This window comes from Salvelinus namaycush, chromosome 32 (genome assembly GCF_016432855.1).
Source record: "Salvelinus namaycush isolate Seneca chromosome 32, SaNama_1.0, whole genome shotgun sequence".
NCBI classification, from domain to species: domain Eukaryota; kingdom Metazoa; phylum Chordata; class Actinopteri; order Salmoniformes; family Salmonidae; genus Salvelinus; species Salvelinus namaycush.
The window spans coordinates 32,523,116-32,545,403 of record NC_052338.1 but is presented as its reverse complement, the minus strand read 5'-3'; the positions used below and the strand labels follow the sequence as shown (position 1 = coordinate 32,545,403).

Sequence of the window (22,288 nt, the reverse complement as noted above, 5' to 3'; positions counted from 1 at the left end):
GGTTTGGCCGGGGTAGGCCGTCATTGTAAAATAAGGATTTGTTCTTAACTGACTTGCCTAGTTAAATAACGGAAAACAAAAAAATATATAAATATGGCTGACTTGCTTAAACAAATGTGGTTGGTTTCTACTGACAATTGAGATGTAAAAACTATGGCATAAGGGGACGACAAGCGGATAAGAGATAATCCGTAATTTCGACATGAATGAGCGAGCTAGGACGGACGTAGTCAATATAACTATTTGTTCAGCACTTTTGAAATGTACAGCGACAGAATTCAGAACATGGGCCGTTCTTACAGTGTTCTCCCTGTACACCAAGTCAGAACCATAGGATAAATAAAGAGGGCGTATAAGCAGACAATGAAAGCTCTTATAATATTCGATGATTACATTTCTCAAAAACAGGTTATAGGCTACATGTGCACCACAAGTCAGAAGAATAGGCAAAATGAAGAGGTGAAAATAGACCAAATTATTAAGGTGAGGCACAAGGGCTACTAACAGCTTACCACACAACATACACTTAGTATTACTTTCTTAGCTACAGTATACATAACTGGGAACTAAAAAAAAATGGAATCATGATGTCATCAGTGATCTTCAGATAGTAGCTCTAGAAAGAGGCGGCAGGTAGCCTAGTGGTTAGAGTGTTGGGCCAGTAACCGAAAGGTTGCTAGCTCGAATTCCTAAGGTATAAATCTGTCGTTCTGCCCCTGAACAAGGCAGTTAACCCACTGTTCCTAGGCCGTCATTGTGAATAAGAATTGTCTTAAAACTCTCTGGGATAGGCGTCCTGCTAGTGGGACAACTTCCGGTGAAAGTGGAGGTCGCGCATTTCAAATAAATAATCATAAAAATGATGGATATTAAACATTTAGGTACATACAAGTGTCTTATATCAGTTGAAAGCTTAAATTCTTGTTAATCTATCTGCGCTGTCCGATTTACAGTAGCTATTACAGCAAAAGCATGCCATGCGTTTGTTTGAGGACGGCGCTCCACATCAAAATATTTTTCCACCGGCACAGGTTTCATTGAGCTAGGCTGAAACACCTGCATTTTGGAGCTGCCTTACTCAAGAAAACAAAAAAGAAACCATGTTTGTATGTGGCTTTATTAACTCAATGATATATATATATTTTACATTGTTTGCAAACTGATATGCGACACCTATTAATGCCAAAATAACATGCAAAACAGGAAAGCCTCCCTCCCAAAATATATAGATTTTTTGTTATTTTATTTTTTGCAAAAAATGTGGGTCTCAAAACATGCCCTGCCCCGAATGACGTGTCGCCACTGCATTATTGTAATCCTTTTCTGAATATTCGATGAGGGTTATTGACGTCAACCGCCTGTATTCAACTAGCCTCATGTCATGAATATGCATAGCCATCTCGAGACAACTCTGATATTAAGTGTTTTTTCTCAAATTTGCTGGGATGTCACGTGTCCTACTTACATCAGTACACTCGTAACAACTTACGCATTACGAAATTTATATTCGATCAAATAAACCTCAAGTAGCAAATAAGCCATTATTTTTTTGGTTTACCAAATTCGACACTCATTGACCGACATACAACAACTCCATGCTTGGAGGGCTTAACAACGAAAAACCGCCACCCGCTGGAGGGAGACTGATTTTCCTCGGAGTTGTGCTTCTCTCTTCCTTTTCCTCTCTAATACCTTTTTTTATTTTTTAAATATTTTTTAAATATTTTTTTCCCCCTCTCTAATACCTCAGTGCACTGAGTTTTTTCGTTTTTTATTCATTTCCCGCAACCAGTAGTGGGCGGCAATACACCATTTCCGGTGTTGTCCGCGGTAAAACACCACCACCGAAGAAGATTATTAAGGTCAGATTGATTCAAGAAGTGAAGATGCCGACTGCCTACGAGAGGTTCAATTTGTAAGTATTGTGCTTCACTTTTAAATGTAATTAAATGACACCGATCAAGTATACTCAATACCAGGTTCACGTTTTCACCCAAAGAGACGTGATTTTGACATGTGTCAATCTCGAATTTCAAAATTCGTGGTGACATCAGCTAGTTAGCTTGATTGCCTGCTGAATGCTAGCTAAGCTAACAATCAATGGCAATCCAGTCTAGAACTCGCTTAACTACCTAGTTAACAAGCGAACTATCTATTTGTCTAGATTAATGGCAACGACGAAGTGCCATTAATGTTGTATAAGCAGTTGCCTGTCATTTCAGTTTAGTAGTCAGCTATTTAGCTTGTGTAATTGCAAATAAAAAAAAAAGAACATCATTGTCTTATTGTTTGCTAGTAGACAAGTCATATGGATAAGCAGCAGGGGATAACACTGACCAGAGAGACCTGGCCTTTGTATATACAATACATGGAGTAGCCTACAGGGTGGGCAATCAGACCAATGGTGTATCAGTCCAAGTTTAGCAAAAAAAAAAGAAAAGTGTGCGTTCTTTGTAGTGGGTGTGACACTTTGCAGGACATATTGTGCAACATTGGGGTGGGGATCTGAATAGCTGACTGAGTGGCTCAAAACGACAAGTAAATGGGCCAAGTCAATAGTAGATGTATTAACACAACAATGGTGCTCATGAAGTATTGATGCTGTATCCGAGTTGGCACCGATACCTATTCTCAACGAGCTATCTGCCAATACAATGGCCATGAAACAGGTTCTAACCTACTTTTGGTTGTTAAATTCAGTTACAACTTCATGTCAAGTCATGCATGCAGCCAATATGGAGTGGTTGTAATGCCAGCAGTATATCTGGTTGTCTCAGGCTTTCCTGTGGCATGAGAATGTGTTGAAATGCCCCTAACAATAAGGCTTTTGTCTGGCAGCCACTTCTCCTCAGTCCTCACTTATAGCTCAGGGTAGTGCATGATGGCACTCCATTCTACAGACTTTATTGTCACCCAGAAATGAGGCCATGTTTTTCTGGTGCTGGATTTTCAAGCTCTGAGAAAGCCTGCTTGCAGGTTAAGTTGTTCAGCCCGTTTATGCTATTATAGGAAATCAATCATAGCCAGAGACAGAGAAACACCTTTGTTACACAGTACATTGTTCTTTACTGTTCCTTTTAGGCCTCAATGTTCTTTGTTTGCACAGGCGTGGATGAGCTTTTGTAGGCTAGGCTTTGTGTCATACAAGGCCTAGGGTAAGACAAGTGTTGCAATCTTTCTTTCAGTCTCTTGCTGAATGCACCATTTTAGGCCTAATCATTGAAGAGATTCATGCAGTACAATACTCACTGTAGAAGAGAGTTGCCTTAATGCAGACAGACAGTTGCAATGCTCAGTCCTCTTGAGCGAACCTGTTTAAACATCTGACGGTGCAGATCTGTTGTGATATTAAGCTTGCATCATTACATGCCATGCTCTCTAAGCTCAGCAAGAAATGGGACAAGCAGTGCAACATGTAACTATGGAGACAGAAACCACCAAGTTGCTTATTCTGGTATTTCCTTTGTCTGACGTCACCACTGGCAAGCTAAACATAAACAGTCGCTGTGTAGCTATTGTTCTTCCGGGTTAGAGTTTGGTGCTGGACAGTGCTTCTTCAGACTGTAGTGTTAATCAGTTGGCATTATCTACGTTTGTCTGCCCTGTGACAATAATCCTGAGGTTTATTACATCTCTTTAATATGCTGCATCTCAGGTGGCAGATAACCTTTTTGTACATTGCAATCTTTATTGCTCTTCATGTCACTGGACGTTCTCTGTAACATGCTCCGGGGTGAAGTATTCCCTAGGTACTTCACCTTAGTACGCTACATACTTGAACCTCATTATTTCCCTTCCCACAGGCACACTAGCCCAGAGAAGTTCTACATTGAGGCCTGTGATGACGGGGTGGATGCAGTCCTGGCCATCGACAGGGTGTCCAATGAGATGACCCTGACTGGTAAGACTTAGTGCACACCATAGAAAAACGCTTTGCAACAAAAAACAAGCATTTCTTATTGGTTGAATTCAGGTAGGGTCCTCCCTGTTTTGGCTTCCGTTTTGGATTCTAGTGAATACGACACTGGTGGCTTCAATGGGAAGATTGTCAACACAAAACAGAAATACGCTGCCATTGATTGGCGTGAGTCAACAGAGTTCAGGGTCAAAACCATTAGAATTCCTGTCAGTTGATATGGACATGAAGATGCTCTGAGTTGCTATGTAAATAGTGGACCCCTGTTCATGGTTCTAACCATGCCATGACCCTTTAATTCTCCTTCTCATACTCTGTACGAGTGCCTTGCCTCGTTGCAGAGAGGGTTTTTCTCGGTATCTAATGGAGATCTTGAAGTGAGGATGTTATGAATAGTGGCCGTGGCCAATGGCGCAATTTCTGACCGACGTTTTATAGACCCTCCTCTGGGCCACAGAGACATTTAGCTGTTTTTTTTTATAGCTAGTTTCCTGCAGTTCTACGCATGTTGCCGTGGCTTACACTGTGTTCTTATGATATCTGAGTGACTCAAACATTTATTACGAAATCAATTCCATTACCTTTTCAGAAATGTTGATTCTCCCTGTCTGGTTTTTATTTTGGTGATTGTTAGATCTCAACGATTTATATTTCAAGATGTATTGCTCCATTATCTTTCTACGTACGTTACACTATGTTTTATGTTTATACTGAAAATGTTTTACCATCTCGAAAGCTAAAAGATTTAAGGTGAAACACTGATTTTAGTCTTGTTTCTTTAGGGAAGAAGGATGTTCCGCCGTCAGCCAACACCAGGCCCATTTGTGGCATCATGGGGACCGTCCGCCTGGTGGCAGGTAGTTCCACAGCCTGACTGGGCTGGTCCTGTATATGTTGTCACACAAGATGTAGGCCTACCACTTGGTGCGCCCCAACAATATCTCCTTCATTCTGAAGTGTGAACTCGTTCACTACTTCCCACAAATCTAAAAACATTGGATTGGTGGAGGCGTGGCCTAGTGTAACAGTATAACTTTAAACCGTCCCCTCGCCCCGACCCGGGCGCGAACCAGGGACCCTCTGCACACATCAACAACAGTCACCCACGAAGCGTCGTTACCCATCAACACTACTTCTAGGTTTCAGAGCAAGTGACGTAACTGATTGAACCGCTATTAGCGCGTACCTGCTAACTAGCTAGCCATTTCACATCCGTTACACTCACCCCCATTTCAACCTCCTCCTTTTCCGCAGCAACCAGTGATCCGGGTCAACAGCATCAATGTAACAGTATAACTTTAAACCGTCCCCTCGCCCCGACACGGGCGCGAACCAGGGACCCTCTGCACACATCAACGGTCGCCCTCGAAGCATCGTTACCCATCGCTCCACAAAGGCCACGGCCCTTGCAGAGCAAGGGGCAACACTACTTCTAGGTTTCAGAGCAAGTGACGTAACTGATTGAAACGCTATTAGCGCGTACCCGCTAACTAGCTAGCCATTTCACATCCGTTACACTAGCCGATAGCAGGAGTTTCCACCATATTCCTTAGAGCAGTAATTTACTTTCAAATGAGTTGGAAGTGAACAAGTGCACACTTTGGAAGAACGGAGAGATCATTTTGACGTAACTTCCGTCTTGTCCCACAAGATGTACCTCTGTAACGCGTCACTGTTTAGATATGGGGCTGACCAGTCTGCCATGTTAACCCATGGATTTCCCCTCTCACAGGGATGTACCTGATTGTCATCACCAAGAAGAGGAACGTGGGCAGCCTCTTGGGTCACGCTGTGTGGAAGGCAGTGGATTTTGACGTAATTTCCTACAAAAAGACTGTGCTTCACCTCACTGAGAACCAGGTGACAAACACGCTCTGGCACTTTTTTGGGGGATTTTGTTTTTTTTACCATGTCATTCAAATTGGTTTCATTTTAGATTATAATTATAAACAGAGGGAGAGACAGGCACGTGAGAGAACAGTAGTGGTTGTGTTTATTAAACCCCAGTCTCTGGTGGTAAATAGCGTATGTGTGACTAGCCAGGGTTGTTACCACTTCCTATTCCAATATGCAGCACTGTCAGCTGATTCTGTTTCAGCCTCTTTCTAGAGACTGTATGTGTATTCATTGATAGTTATTGCATGTCATCACTCCATCAGTACACAGGGAGAATTGTTAGAATTTAGTGTTTGCCAAGCAGTAGGGAAAGCACACTCCCATGTAAACAGTCCACAGCTCCGAGGAAATAGCCTATATACAGTGTCTTTAACTAGAGGGGACCTAGCTACAGTAACGTTAGGACGGCTAACAGACGGTAGCTTTTGAACTAGAGGGGACCTAGCTACAGTAGCGTTAGGACGGCTAACAGACGGTAGCTTTTGAACTAGAGGGGACCTAGCTACAGTAGCGTTAGGACGGCTAACAGACGGTAGCTTTTGAACTATATCGGACCTCCTCTTTCAACAACAAGCTCCTTTGCCATTATTCCCTACTGTTGGAATCACACAATGACAAAGTTAGTATGTAATTTCAGTGACGCAGGCCGTGTACATTATTTATCAAGGCTGGCTATTCCTGTAGTGCTAATTGAAAGAGCAGCCTTGGCTTGAGACTGTAAGGTTACGTCCCAAATGGTGTCCTTTTCCCTATGCTACTTTTGATGGGACTCTAGTGCACTACAAAGGGAATAGGGTGCCATTTGGGACTTAAGTCATTGTAACTGCCACCGAGGAGTTTAGAGACGCACCACAGCACAGTCAGAACAACGCTGGCTAACGGCACGGCTGACTAAATTTACACTGAATTTCCTTTATTATGGAAAATGGAAGTTGTCACTGTTAAAAAAAAATATTATTTTTTTTGGCCCATACACGACCACTCTTCAGAGGACCTGAAATAAACTTTTTTCTTTTGTTACATGTAAACTAGACAGATTTGACATGCACTACATGTATGTAGACACCTGCTCGTCGAACATCTCATTCCAGAATCATGGACATTTAATATGGAGTTGGTCCCCCCCCCCCCCTTTGCTGCTATAACAGCCTCCACTCGTCAGAGAAGGCTTTCCACTGGATGTTGGAACATTGATGCAGGGACTTGCTTCCATTCAGCCACGAGCATTAGTGAGGTCGGGCACTGATGTTGGGCGATTAGGCCTGGCTAGCAGTCGGCGTTCCAATTCATCCCAAAGGTGTTCGATGGAGTTGAGGTCAGGGCTCTGTGCATGCCAGTCAAGTTCTTCCATACCGCTCTGTAGCCATTTCTGTAATGACCTCGCTTTGTGCACAGGGGCATTGTCATGCTGAAACAGGAAAGAGCCTTCCCCAAACTGTTGCCACAAAGTTAGAAGGACAGAATCATCTAGAATGTCATTGTATGCTGTAGATTTCCCTTCAATGGATCGAAGGGGCCCAAACCATGAAAAACAGCCCCAGATCATTATTCTTCATCCACCAAACTTTACCATTGGCACTATGCATTGCGCATGGTGATCTTAGACTTGTATCTGGCTGCTCGGCCATGGAAACCCATTTCGTGAAGCTCCAGAAGAACAGTTCTTGTGCTGACGTTGAGTCCAGAGGCAGTTTGGAACTCGGTACTGAGTGTTGCAACAGAGGATAGACAATTTTTACGCGCTTCAGCACTCGGCGGGGCCGTTCTGGGAGCTTGTGTGGCCTACCACTTCGTGGCTGAGACGTTGTTGCTCCTAGACGTTTCCACTTCACAATAACAGCACTTACAGTTGACCGGGGTCAGCTCTAGCAGGGCAGGAATTTGACGAACTGACTTGTTGGAAAGGTGGCATCCTATGACGGTGGCACGTTGAAAGTCACTGAGCTCTTCAATACGGGCCCAGCCTACTGCCAATGCTTGTTTTGTTCTATTTTTATACACCTGTCAGCAACGGGTGTGTCCACATACTACTGTACATGGTTGTCACACGGTTTACTTGATGTGTAAAGAAAGACTTATCTTATTAGAATGGTCAGTGAAAGTTAAGTTTAGACCTAAATGCTTCAAGCGTTTAATACTTTTCATATTTCCATGAGTGCCGTAGTGGAAACTGGGGCTGGAGATTAGAGGTGTTAAGAAACATGTATGATTCCAAATGCCACCCTATTCCCTATGCAGTGCACTACTTTTGACCAGAGCACCCGGGGCGTGGGGAGAGAAGACAGACTGCACTCACTGGCAAAAACAGGATATTAAGTGCTGACATAATGCAGGGAAGCAGCTGCAGCCTTGTAGTGGGTGAGGAGGTATAGGACGAATCTCATTTGTATCTCCTTGCATCCTCTCTCCTTGCATCCTCTCTCCTTGCATCCTCTCTCCTTGCCTCCTCTTCGGAACGCATTGGAGAAGACCTGAGGAGGAACCTTGGACCTTCTCCAATGCTGTTGAGAAGGACATAAGCAGATAGGATGTGAGGGATCGCGAAAAGACACTTCGGGAGAAATCCTTATGGGCGTAGCCGTAGAGTCATTCATGTCCGTCTTCTCTCTCGCTCTCCCCCTCTCTCCCTGCGCTAACTGGCTTAGCATCCAGAATACAGATCCTATTAGACATGAGGAGGGAGGGGCCTTAATGCCTGGGGTTGCTCGGTCGCTGAAGTAAGACACCTGCACCATATAGGGAATAGGGTGCTGCCATTTAGGATGCAGAGATCATTAGAGGTTATGCATCCTAACCTCCACGTGAGGGAGGTGAAGTGGACAAGGTTTAGATGGAAATCTATCGACAGAGGGCTATTGTAAGACGTAAATGATGTCAGCCATGAAATAACAAGGCCACTTATGAAATAACAAGGCCACTTTTTCCTAGACGGAGCAACGTTGTTGCTCTGTCTAGGAGCAACAACGTCAATTTTTATTTTTTGAAATCACGAGTCAATTGAGGCTGTGATACTGCTAATACTGTCAATCTGATTCAGATGTATTTAATTTGTTTATTGGTCACCTGGTAAGATCTCTTTCCATGTTTCTAAAGCATGCTGTTTAATTTCATATGAAAACATCCCTGGCTTAACAGCCTCTTCTCGCATTTCACACATACAACTCCTACAAACTGCACTGTCAGGGGTTGTGCCCAGCCAGCTAATCTATTTTCTCCCCTCTCTCCCTCTCTCCCCTCTCTCCCTCTCTCCAGACGCAAGACAACAAGACATTCCTGTCCATGATTAACAACGTGCTGACAACAGATGGATTCTACTTCTGCTCTGACTATGACCTGACCCACAGCCTCCAGAGACTGGCCAACGTCAGCCACGACTTCCAGGAGATGAGCCTGCTGGAGAGGGTAGGAGAGGGAGGATTATTGTTTCTCTGGAACAAAGACCCTGTCCAGAAACAACCCTAGACCTCTAGGCTCTTTTGTAGACCTGGAAAGGTTGGATATGAGCAGTATGGCAAACTATTTACCTCTATCAGAGGGCAGACACTAGTTTTTTTGTGTGTGACATTGCGGCCAGCTGTTTTTACTCGACACAAGATGGTTAAATGGAAACGCATCATAGCAGGAAATTGTCGCATCTATTTTATATGCAAAATGTTTTATAAATCACAGGACATGTTAACAGAACACAGCTAGAGGCTGCACTCTTCACTATATATACACTGCTCAAAAAAATAAAGGGAACACTTAAACAACACAATGTAACTCCAAGTCAATCACACTTATGTAAAATCAAACTGTCCACTTAGGAAGCAACACTGATTGACAATATATTTCACATGCTGTTGTGCAAATGGAATAGACAAAAGGTGGAAATTATAGGCAATTAGTAAGACACCCCCAATAAAGGAATGGTTCTGCAGGTGCTGACCACAGACCACTTCTCAGTTCCTATGCTTCCTGGCTGATGTTTTGGTCACTTTTGAATGCTGGCGGTGCTTTCACTCTAGTGGTAGCATGAGACGGAGTCTACAACCCACACAAGTGGCTCAGGTAGTGCAGTTCATCCAGGATGGCACATCAATGCGAGCTGTGGCAAAAAGGTTTGCTGTGTCTGTCAGGGTAGTGTCCAGAGCATGGAGGCGCTACCAGGAGACAGGCCAGTACATCAGGAGACATGGAGGAGGCCGTAGGAGGGCAACAACCCAGCAGCAGGACCGTTACCTCCGCCTTTGTGCAAGGATGTGCACTGCCAGAGCCCTGCAAAATGACCTCCAGCAGGCCACAAATGTGCATGAAAAGGGCAATCTGTGTGTCCACTCAGATTGACAAGGTGACTAGTGTGGTTTACATGCATGGCAGGAGCCCAAACACCACAGTTAATCTGGCAGTCACACTCCTCCAATATGGATGAGCCATGGACATCGTCTAATGGGATAATACCACAGATAGATGACAGACCACTTCCTGTGGAATATCTATTTTAGACGAAATATCTTTTGATAATACTCTCTGACCTCAGCCTTCGTGGTTGACTAGCTTTGTACGCAGTAGGAGAACTCTGGCCGTGCCCAAAAAACTACTCTTATGCTCCTGAAATAAGCACTTCATCTAGATTTTAAAGAATTGGTTAGTTATAAGCAATAGGGTGGTAGCTTTACCTTGCCCTCGTCTAATCAAAGTAGTGGTGGAAGCTTTTAGGAGAATTGTGCACTAATACATTGGAGAAAGCATGTATGCCCTCCCACATATGTTTCATGTCTCGGGTTTAGCCTGCGAAAGCCAGCATGTATAGAATGCAATAATTAACTCATATTTGCCATATTCTAACAATTCTCTTGTGCCAACGTATCGCCACGGTCTGTGCCAACGTATCGCCATGGGGAACTTGTACGCCTGTAGATCTGTAATAATAGGATGGTGAAACTTGTCAGCCAATCAGAAAAGCGAAGCAATTCGGGCATAATTGAAAGTCAGGACAATCCTTGTCCTGCAAAGAAACACAATAAAAAAAATAAAAAATAAAGTTTATATAGTTGAAAAAATAGATTTTAGCAAGCAGTAGGCATTTAGAATTAGATGTGGAGTTTTGTAGTTACGGAGACATCACGTGCTCTGTGTACCTTAAATTATTCGGCAATCATAATTTTTTGGGGGTGGGGGAACAGTTTCCATCATTTGTCGTCATAAGGAAAGTTAGACAAAATTAAAAATCCACCCGTCAAACAAATGTTGTGTGATCTTTAGAAATTTTTTCCTATATCTACCTTTTCCGTTACACATGTCGCAGTGATTTTTATTTATTTTCTTTAATAAATGGAACGCTCGGTCAATGGAAACCTGGCCATTGTCTGCTCAAACTGAAATAATTTACTACAGGTTGGACAGATTTAAGGAATTGATTGACTCTATGACTGACTGGTTGGGTCTCCTGTTTTCTAGGCAGATCAGAGGTTCGTGTGGAATGGAAGCCTCCTGAGAGAGTTCCTTACCCAGCCGGAGGTGAGTGATATGAAGAGGACATCACAACACCTCCACCTGTTTTGCATTATAATACACTACACATGTCCACAGTCTTCATTCGTTGTTTTCTTATTCTGATGTACCAGAGATAATAGTATTAGAATATGGACAAGATCACATCAACCTTACCCCTCTGAAATGATCTGTTTTAACAATAACACACTATAGATGACCAGTCTTTATTCTTCGTTCTAATGAATCCAGTGACAAAGTATAAAAAAAAAGATATAATCTTTGTTTCCCTTTTCAGCTCCACAAGTTTGCGATCCCTGTTGTCCATGGATGTATCCTTTTCACGGTCTTGTTTCGCTCCCACTGATCTTTCTTGTGGTAATAATCAGTGGAACCACATCAGAACATAAGAGTTTGAATGGGTCTCTGAGTGTTCTCAAGAACCAATTTCAACTCAGTGGAACTTAAATCATTCCCTCAGGGGCACTTTAGAAAGCCATTGCAAGGTCACAAATAATAGCATCCTCCACTTAGCGTTACCAAGTACAATGGCGTCCTCCACTTAGCGTTACCAAGTACAATGGCGTCCTCCATTTAGCGTACCAAGTACAATGGCGTCCTCCACTTAGCGTACAAAGGCATCGTCCATTTGGCTTAAGTCCCAAATGGCACCCTATTCCCTATATAGGGCACTTCTTTTGGCCTGGTCAGTAGTGGTGCACTATATAGGGAATAGGGTGCCAATTTGGCCTGATGTAGCAGTGTATTCTGCGAGGTCCTTGACCCTGATCCAGTCATTGTGATGAAGCCGTGCCGTGTCAACGGGAAGATCTTTGAATGGATCCTCATATCCAGGAGGAGCTGCTTCAGGGCTGGGGTCAGGTACTACGTCAGAGGTAAGACACAGGTCACGTCCCGATTGGCACCCTGTTCCCTATGTAGCGCACTACTTTTGACCAGGGTCCATAGGGCTCTGGTCAAAAGTAGTGCACTATATAGGGAATAGCGTGCCAATTGGGATGGGACCATGGTATTGAGCAGCACTACTGGCATGTCGAATAGGCAATAATCATTAATTATTTGTTTTTTTCTCAGGTATCGATTCTGAGGGCCACGCTGCTAACTTTGTGGAGACTGAGCAAATAGTCCTGTACAATGGAGGGAGGGCTTCATTCGTACAGGTGAGTAGTTGTGGTGCTCGCAGCGTGGGCAGTAGCAGCGCCGGCAACCGGCTGGCAAAATTGAAAGACCGCCACAACCCTACTCTGAACCAATACAGAGTGATAAGAGCTTTTCAAAAAATTAAAAATAATATATATTTTTACATTTTTATTAAATATGTTTTCTGTCCACAGACACGAGGCTCCATGCCCTTCTTCTGGTCTCAGAGGCCCAACCTGAAATACAAGCCCAAACCACTGATCAGCAAGAACACCAATCACGTAAGGGCTTTCATATCTTCTGGTAGTTTCCCTCTATCTATTGCACAACCCATTCTGTGGATCTCTTGTCGACCAAATCCTGAAATAACTAATTCTCCCCCAACTGTCTTCCTAGATGGACGGCTTCCAGAGGCATTTTGACTCCCAGGTCCTCATCTATGGAAAGCAGACCATTCTGAACCTGGTAGGACCCACATTTTTTTTGAAGCCTCACGATGGCTAAAACATATCCCTGCCACAGCATTGTGAGAGGGAAGCATTAGAAAGATTTATATATATAATATATATACTGAACAAAAATATAAACCCAACATGCAACAATTTCAAAGATTTTACTGAATTAAAGTTCATAAGGTAATCGGTCAATTGAAATAAATTCATTAGTCCTTAAGCTATGGATTTTACAGATATGCACAGATGCCTTATATTTTTTAAACTAAAAGTAGGGACGTGGTTCAGAAACCAGTCAGTATCTGGTGTAAGCACCATTTGCCTCATGCAGCGCGACATCTCCTTCCTTCGCATAGAGTTGATCAGGCTGTTGATTATGGCCTGTGGAATGTGGTCCCACTCTTCAATGGCGGTGCGAAGTTGCTGGATATTGGCGGGAACTGGAACACGCTGTCGATCCATAGCATCCCAAACATGCTCAATGGGTGAGATGTCTGGTGAGTACGCAGGCCATGGAAGAACTGGGACATTTTCAGCTTAAAGGAATTGTGTACAGATCCTTGTGACATGGGGCCATGCACTATCATGCGGAAACATGAGTTGATGACGGCAGATGAATATCACGACAATGGGCCTCAGGATCTCGTCACGGTATCTCTGTGCATTCAAATAGCCATCGATAAAATGCAATTGTGTTAGTTGTCTGTAGCTTATAACTGCCCATATCACAACCCCACTGCCACCATGGGGCACTCTGTTTACAACATTGAAATCAGCAAAACGTTCATCCACACGACGCCATACATGCAGTCTGCCATCTGCCCGGTACAGTTGAAACCAGGATTCATCCTTGAAGAGCACACTTCTCCAGCGTGCCAGTGGAAATCAAAGATGAGCATTTGCCTGCCGAAGTCAGTTACAACACCGAACTCCAGTCAGATCAAGACCCCGGTGAGGTTGACGAGCAGATCAGCTTCCCTGAGATGGTTTCTGACAGTTTGAGCAGAAATTCTTCAGTTGTGCAAATCCACAGTTTCATCAGTTGTCCGGGTGGCTCGTCTCAGACAATCCCTCAGGTGAAGAATCTGGATGTGGAGGTCCTGAGCTGGCAGGCGGTTGTGAGGCTGGTTGGACATAATGCCAAATTCTCTACAACAACGTTGAGATGGCTTATGGTAGAGAAATGAACATTAAATTATTTGGCAACAGCTCTGGTGGACATCCCTGCAGTCAGCATGCCGATTGCGCACTCTCTCAAAACTTGAGGCATCTGTGGCGTTGTGACACAACTGCACATTTTACTAGCCTTGTATTGTCCCCCAGCACAAGGTGCACCTGTAATGATCATGCTGTTTAATCAGCTTCTTGATATGCCACATCTGTCAGGTGGATGGATTATCTTGGCAAAAGAGAAATGCTCACTGACAGATGTAAACCAATTTGTAAACATTTTGAGAGAAATAAGCTTTTTTTGCATATGGAACATTTCTGGGATCTTTTATTTCAGCTCATGAAACATGGGACAAACACATAACATGTTGCATTTTTTTAAGTTTTTTTTTTTGTTCAGTATAATATGGTGTTTTTTTCCCTTCTTCCTCCAGATCAACCAGAAGGGTTCAGAAAAGCCACTGGAGCAAGCCTTTGCCAAGATGGTGACTGGCATGGAGAGCGGCATGATCAAGTAAGAACCAAACACCGCCCTCCTGAACACCCTCTCACCCATCGTCTTATCATTTCTATGATTTTTATAAAACATTTTTTTAGATGGATGGATCTAACACATCCACTCGTTGTTTCCTATGACTGCAGGTATGTAGCATTTGACTTCCACAAGGAGTGCAGTGGGATGAGATGGGATCGGCTGAATATTCTGGTGGACAATGTGGCTGAGACACAAGATGAATACAGGTATTACTCTCCATATTGACTATAGCTGCTAGTCTACACCCACAACCATACAAGACTCGGGTTAATGTGCTTTAGCAAGACGATAGGCATATGAACACAGAAGAGAGGCTAATTGTCTTCTCCTCTACCCTTTATCTCTGGTCTGTCTTCAGGGTACAATGCCAGTGATTACATTAGTCAGTGAAATTCCTCTGGGCATATGAGTTTTCGCAGGCTGCATCCCAAGTGGCAGCCTATTCCCTTCCATTGGGGTTCAAGTAGATGGTGCACTATATAGGGAATAGGGTGTCATTTGGGACTCATATAGCCTTGTCTCCTGATGATGACTCCTCTGTTGTCTCCCTGCAGAGGGAGCGGTAGGTGGTGTTCCAACATTAGTGCTGTTACTGGCTCTGTGGATATGTGTTCTCCTGACTCCTCTGTTGTCTCTCTGCAGCTACTTCATGGTAGACACGGAGGGGAAGGTGTTGTCCCAGCAGAAGGGGACGTTCCGCAGTAACTGCATGGACTGTCTGGACCGCACCAACGTCATTCAGAGCATGCTGGCCCGCCGCTCCATACAGTTCCAGCTACAGGTAGGAAGTCCTCCAGAGCTGGCCCGCCGCTCCATACAGTCCCAGCTACAGGTAGGAAGTACTCCAGAGCTGGCCCGCCGCTCCATACAGTCCCAGCTACAGGTAGGAAGTACTCCAGAGCTGGCCCGCCGCTCCATACAGTCCCAGCTACAGGTAGGAAGTACTCCTGAGCTGGCCCGCCGCTCCATACAGTCCCAGCTACAGGTAGGAAGTACTCCTGAGCTGGCCCGCCGCTCCATACAGTCCCAGCTACAGGTAGGAAGTCCTCCAGAGCTGGCCCGCCGCTCCATACAGTCCCAGCTACAGGTAGGAAGTCCTCCAGAGCTGGCCCGCCGCTCCATACAGTCCCAGCTACAGGTAGGAAGTCCTCCAGAGCTGGCCCGCCGCTCCATACAGTCCCAGCTACAGGTAGGAAGTACTCCTGAGCTGGCTCGCCGCTCCATACAGTCCCAGCTACAGGTAGGAAGTCCTCCTGAGCTGGCCCGCCGCTCCATACAGTCCCAGCTACAGGTAGGAAGTCCTCCAGAGCTGGCCCGCCGCTCCATACAGTCCCAGCTACAGGTAGGAAGTCCTCCAGAGCTGGCCCGCCGCTCCATACAGTCCCAGCTACAGGTAGGAAGTCCTCCAGAGCTGGCCCGCCGCTCCATACAGTCCCAGCTACAGGTAGGAAGTCCTCCAGAGCTGGCCCGCCGCTCCATACAGTTCCAGCTACAGGTAGGAAGTCCTCCAGAGCTGGCCCGCCGCTCCATACAGTCCCAGCTACAGGTAGGAAGTCCTCCAGAGCTGGCCCGCCGTTCCATACAGTCCCAGCTACAGGTAGGAAGTCCTCCAGAGCTGGCCCGCCGTTCCATACAGTCCCAGCTACAGGTAGGAAGTACTCCAGAGCTGGCCCGCCGCTCCATACAGTCCCAGCTACAGGTAGGAAGTACTCCAGAGCTGGCCCGCCGCTCCATACAGTCCCAGCTACAGGTAGGAAGTACTCCTGAGCTGGCCCGCCGTTCCATACAGTCCCAGCTACAGGTAGGAAGTCCTCCCGAGCTGGCCCGCCGCTCCATACAGTCCCAGCTACAGGTAGGAAGTACTCCCGAGCTGGCCCGCCGTTCCATACAGTCCCAGCTACAGGTAGGAAGTACTCCCGAGCTGGCCCGCCGCTCCATACAGTCCCAGCTACAGGTAGGAAGTCCTCCAGAGCTGGCCCGCCGCTCCATACAGTCCCAGCTACAGGTAGGAAGTACTCCCGAGCTGGCCCGCCGCTCCATACAGTCCCAGCTACAGGTAGGAAGTCCTCCAGAGCTGGCCCGCCGCTCCATACAGTCCCAGCTACAGGTAGGAAGTACTCCTGAGCTGGCCCGCCGTTCCATACAGTCCCAGCTACAGGTAGGAAGTCCTCCCGAGCTGGCCCGCCGTTCAATACAGTCCCAGCTACAGGTAGGAAGTACTCCTGAGCTGGCCCGCCGTTCCATACAGTCCCAGCTACAGGTAGGAAGTACTCCTGAGCTGGCCCGCCGTTCCATACAGTCCCAGCTACAGGTAGGAAGTCCTCCCGAGCTGGCCCGCCATTTCACATAGTCCCAGCTACAGGTAGGAAGTCCTCCTGAGCTGGCCTGCCATTCCATACAGTCCCAGCTACAGGTGGGAGCTAGGAGGGTTGCAGTCGTTATTACTTGAAACCCCCTTGTTTCACACACTGGGGTGTTATCCTTCTGACCGTTAGATGAGAGGGTTAGAGATGAGAGGCAGAGGGTTGAACAAACACAACCAGTGGCTACTGCTGTTTCCCACAGTATTATTGCCAGTTTATTTTAGAGAACAAGCTGTGAATGACTGAGGCCTGTCCCCAGTTCCCTAACCTATCACCTTCTAAATGGACTTATGTATGCTTGTTTGGTGGTTGTCCACAGAGGATGGGTGTCCTACATGTGGCCCAGCGGATTGAGGAACAGGCCGATTTTGAGAAGATCTATAAGAACGGTAAGTTGGGCCCGCCCCTCCTACAACCTATGAATGGCAGCTGCTTTAGGCCTTTTCACACTGCATCCTCTTAGCCCAGGACTTCTCCTAACCCTTAGTTAAAATTAGCCCTGGGCTAAGGAGGCTGTCAGCCCTGGGCTAAGTGTCGTGTGTGTGTTTGTGAACGCAGCTTTTGAGTGTCATATGAGGTGGCAGGTAGTCTAGTGGTTAGAGCGTTGGACTTGTAACCGAAAGGTTGCAAGATCGAATCCCTGAGCTGACAAGGTTAAAATCTGTCGTTCTTCCCCTGAACAAGGCAGTTAACCCACTGTTCCTAGGCCGTCATTGTAAATAAGAATTTGTTCTTAACTGACTTGCCGAGTTAAATAAATAAAATATGAAGTTGATCTGTGTGGTGCCTCTCACACTGTTCTCGGGTGACCACATGTCCCGAATTGTGTGGGACAGTCCCACATTTTGTCCCTTTGTCCTGCAACCAACCAATAATGTCCCTAATTTAGGGACAAAATTACACCTAATTATTATTTTATTTTTTCTTGTCCCGCATTTTGGGTATTTCTCTGCTCGCTAATAATGTCTGTTATTTATATTTTTGTTTCTCTGCGCTAGCTTGGGCTGACAATGCCAACGCATGCGCCAAGCAGTACGCCGGTACGGGAGCCCTGAAGACTGACTTCACAAGGTATTGAACGTCCGTGTGCTGCTGACCTACATGTCTAAAGACACTATGCTTGTGATGTTGAAGGTCAACTGTTGGTTGCGCGGCTTCAATTTGAGGTCTCTTGTGCTTAATTTATATGTGGACTTTCTAGGTACTAGCTGGTTGGTGTGTACAAGTAGATCGTGTGCCTTTTGGCCATGAGATGTAGTGTGTTGATGGTTATTTCTCCTACACCAGATTGATGCCATTCAATTAGTATTGCTATGTGGACATAATGGCAGACTCTGTCTCTGTCTTTCTGGTTATTTGTGACGTGTGTCACTCGTCCTTGTTGTGAGGAGTTTGATATGTGTTGACGGTGTCTGTTATTGATGGTTATTTCCTTCATCAGGACAGGGAAGAGGACCCAGATGGGTCTGGTGATGGACGGAGTGAACTCTGCCATCCGTTACTACAAGAATAACTTCTCTGACGGCTTCAGACAAGTACGTCTGGTTTTAAAGGTCTAGAAAAAATGACATGAATTAATTTAGTGAACTACATAAGGTAGTCAGTAATCAATTATTATCAGATATCTACTGTATAGTTAAAGTTATTCTATAGACCAATATTGCTTTCCTCATTTATTTTGCTTTGTTAGTTGTCAGCCCTTTGTTGCTCAAAAGGTATATGTGTTTCCAGGATTCCATTGATTTGTTCCTTGGAAACTATGCTGTTGATGAAACGGACAGCCCCACTCCACTCCGCATCCAGAAGGACTGGAAGTTCCTCACGGTCAGTTGCATCCCCATTACTGCTGAGAGATGGAGACCGGTATATCATAGGAGTCAGGAGTGGGGAGATGCCTTTTTGGGATGTCCAGACTGATCAGTCATGTTTTGTCATTCACTTTACACGACCGACTACATCTCTGGTCCTCTCCTCCCATTTTAATATGGAGTTCTGCTCCCCCCCCAAACTATGAGTAATGTATCTTTGTCTTGCAGCTGCCCATCATCATGGTGGTCGCATTCTCCATGTGTATCATCTGTCTCCTCATGGCTGGTAAGAAAACCACTGTTAATCTGACAAGTCAATTTTTGCCTTTTAACTCTAGGCCTACTAACCTCAGGACACAAGGGCATGCTAGCTTGTTCTGGTTATGTCCATAAAATGTGTTGATCACAATCATCTGGTCACAAAAATCGCTGTTTCTCTCTGTATATCTTTGTGTACTTTATTGGTTGTTCTCATGTCCCCCTCTTTCCCAGGTGACACATGGACTGAGACCCTGGCCTATTTGTTGTTCTGGGGCACTGCTGCTGCCGTCACCGCTGCCGTCATAGTCTTCAACGGCCGTGACTTTGTGGACGCCCCCAAACTGGTGCAGAAAGAGAAGATGGACTGAACCTGTGTGTATGTGGAAAGCAGCTCGGCCCAGCATACTCCTATACCTCTTCATTCAACTCTTCTTCCTCCCGGCTGCTCGAGGCTCGGACTCTGTACATAACTGCTCTCCACGCTGTCGTCCTGGGGGGGGGCGTCCCAAATGGCACCCTATTCCCTATATAGTGCACTTTAATGGGGTGCCATTTGGGAGGTAGCCTTATAGTTTCTATTGGGGTTTCTACCCGAACCCTGAACTCCTGTTTATCAGGCAGCAAACCCACTGAAGCTGGGCTGAACTGTAGTCTCCTATCAGACTCTCACACCTCCTTCGCTTTCCAGGCCATCATCTTATTCCACATTCCTTAGATCATGGTGTATATTTACCTTGTGTTTCGTTTATTTTGTTGTCTGGTGTTGGAGAGGGTTGGTGGTTGGCGTAGTCGGCCAAACCGTGGTGACGGTTTAACCAACTTAAGGCACACAGGGTTATTACAGAGGTCTCAGAACCTGTCATACTTCAGTGAATTGCAGTAGAATTCTTCATTTTCCATGTAGCCAACTTAAAAACAAGAGAATATTCATGTTATACATTAATGAATGGTTTCTTTAGTTTAACTTTTCTGTCATTTTTAAAATGCAATTATGTATTTTAAACTATAGGAATCCAGTTGGCATTTTCACAGGCACTAGAATGACTGGGGTACATTGTTCAGAAAGATAACCATGTTTTGGTTGTCCTATTGAACGTAATAAGCCTTACTAAACTAATTTAAAGAAGAGCTTTACAACTAAACTAGCTAGTTATCCTAGAGAAGAATGATGTGGTGGGGGGGGAGAATGTCTTCCTACTATGAACATAATCATGTATAGTATTTATCATTCTATTTTTAAGGGTTTTGTGCTTGTCTTACCATCTTATTTTTGCACTTTGGGTGAACATCTAAGAAGTTGCACATTTAGTATTTGATCTGAGAGGTGTGAAATCTTTCAATGTTCATTCATTGTTGGTTATAGTGGTCACTATACCAGTGTTCTCCAACCCTGTTCCTGGAGAGCTACCGTCCTGTAGGTTCATTCCAACCCTTACCTAGCGCACCTGATTCTAATAATTAGCTGGTTGGTCAGCTGAATCGGGTTAGTTACAACTGGGGTTGGAGCGAAAACCTGCAGAAGGGTAGCTCTCCAGGAACAGGGTTGGAGAGCCCTGCGCTATACCGTAGTTGTCATGTGGTGGCCATTTTCCAGCTGTTTATAATAACCTTGTCAACTAGAACACACTGACAAGGCGTCTCACACTATTTTGGAAGTGTTATGGTCTTGCTGAGGGTTTCCCCTAGCTCTACTAAACCCTCAGTGGATTGAGTTTAACCCTCCTGGTCTAGATCAGTGTTTTCCAAACCTGGTCCTCCAGGACCCCCAACAGTAAACACTATTATTGTAACCCTTTACAAGCACACCTGATTCAACTAATCATCAAGCCCATCAATGAGTTGAACGAGGTGTGTTTGTAGCCCTTGACAATGAAACTGTACTGTTGGAGGACCAGGGTTGGAAAACACTGATTTAGATACTGCCTTTACAAGCTTGTCCCTCAATGGATGAGGGGGTGGACTTAAGAGAATCATTCCTTGTTCTCATGAATATGTTTGCGTATGATTAATGGTTTTCAGGGTGTTTCCAGATGTACTGTATTCATTAGAGATTGTATTGTAGACTGTTTATGTTGCTATGCCTTTCTGTGCCTGCTTTCCAGCTTGGATTTTGATCTTGCATTCATAATACAGAAGTAGTTGTCATGGTGTAAATATTCTAGAACATAATTGCAATTCCATTGCTCCTTTTAGAATGTGTTATAGGAATCTGCCGGTGATTTACTACAAGCAGTTTTAGAGCTTTAGCTAAATTAGAATCATGTTGATATGCTAGAACTGTTTTATTCAAGCTGGGCAGTGGTAACCACAGAGGGGAGGACTAACTTGAGCTTGTCTACTGTGCTACCGCTATCTGTTTCCATGAACATATCCTTGTAATTATATATACTGTATATTTTACATTAAGATTGTATGCTGAGCACTTAGTTGCAGATACTATACTAAATGTAAAGATCAAGCAGTGATTCATTTTGTGTTTTTTTTTTTGATGAGACTTTAGAAGAAATGTTTCCTGGTCTTTCGTGTGAGTCAACAAGAGCGTTTTGAAGGCATATAATTTGCCTGGTGAATATTTCTCTTTTATATGGGGATTGGGTACTATCTTGGGCTTATGTTTGAATGTCTTTATTTTGGAATATGGTTGTTTGTATTCATGATTTAGTAGTGGATAATATTTTTTTCCTTCATCACCATTCCTTGGTTGTTATTCAAAACCCTGGACATTAATTTCCTATGACCATAATACATTTTAACTGGACTGATGTAGCCTGGTCCCAGATCTGTTTGTGCTATAATGCCAATCCTTGTCATGGAGTTTGCGTGATAGCACAGACTGGAACCCAGGCTAGCTTTGAAGATTCTGGCTAGTAAATCAACTGAGGTCAGTTGTACACATACCTAAATATGGTCAATCCTCATAAAAATTTTTTTTTCATTTTGCAAATGTAAGTGGCAGGCTGTTACTATGAAACTAGTTATTTATCGTGACATTGGTTTGCTAGAAAGACCATATTCCCAGTTGGTGCAGTGTAACTTCAGAAAATGTAAAGAAAATGACATCCTTCAAAAATTGTTACTGAGTGGTTCAGGGAATTGACAGGATCAGTAGCTTGCTACAGTTAAAAAAAAATTGACATCACATGGTTATACTTTTTCAATCTGATTGGCTATAACCTAAACAAAGTTTGATATTTAACTCGCAATGTAATTTAGAGGGTTGTTGCAGATGTCCTATTTCATAATGGTCATTTTCC

At 44.6% G+C, this 22,288-nt stretch overlaps 1 protein-coding gene across 1 annotated transcript; it reads left to right on the top strand.

The window, feature by feature from the left end:
- Positions 1-1,855: 1,855 nt before the first annotated feature.
- On the top strand, positions 1,856-22,072 carry LOC120027306 (phosphatidylinositol-3-phosphatase SAC1-A-like). Its single transcript, XM_038972227.1, has 20 exons — positions 1,856-1,915; positions 3,804-3,901; positions 4,699-4,773; positions 5,649-5,776; positions 9,065-9,214; positions 11,252-11,311; positions 11,583-11,616; positions 12,079-12,180; positions 12,380-12,465; positions 12,640-12,726; positions 12,842-12,910; positions 14,502-14,581; positions 14,710-14,808; positions 15,245-15,383; positions 17,285-17,354; positions 17,964-18,036; positions 18,407-18,500; positions 18,697-18,789; positions 19,002-19,059; positions 19,266-22,072. Exons 1-20 carry the CDS (start codon positions 1,887-1,889, stop codon positions 19,400-19,402), a joined length of 1,761 nt encoding a protein of 586 aa, XP_038828155.1. The 5' UTR covers positions 1,856-1,886; the 3' UTR covers positions 19,403-22,072.
- Positions 22,073-22,288: the final 216 nt, after the last annotated feature.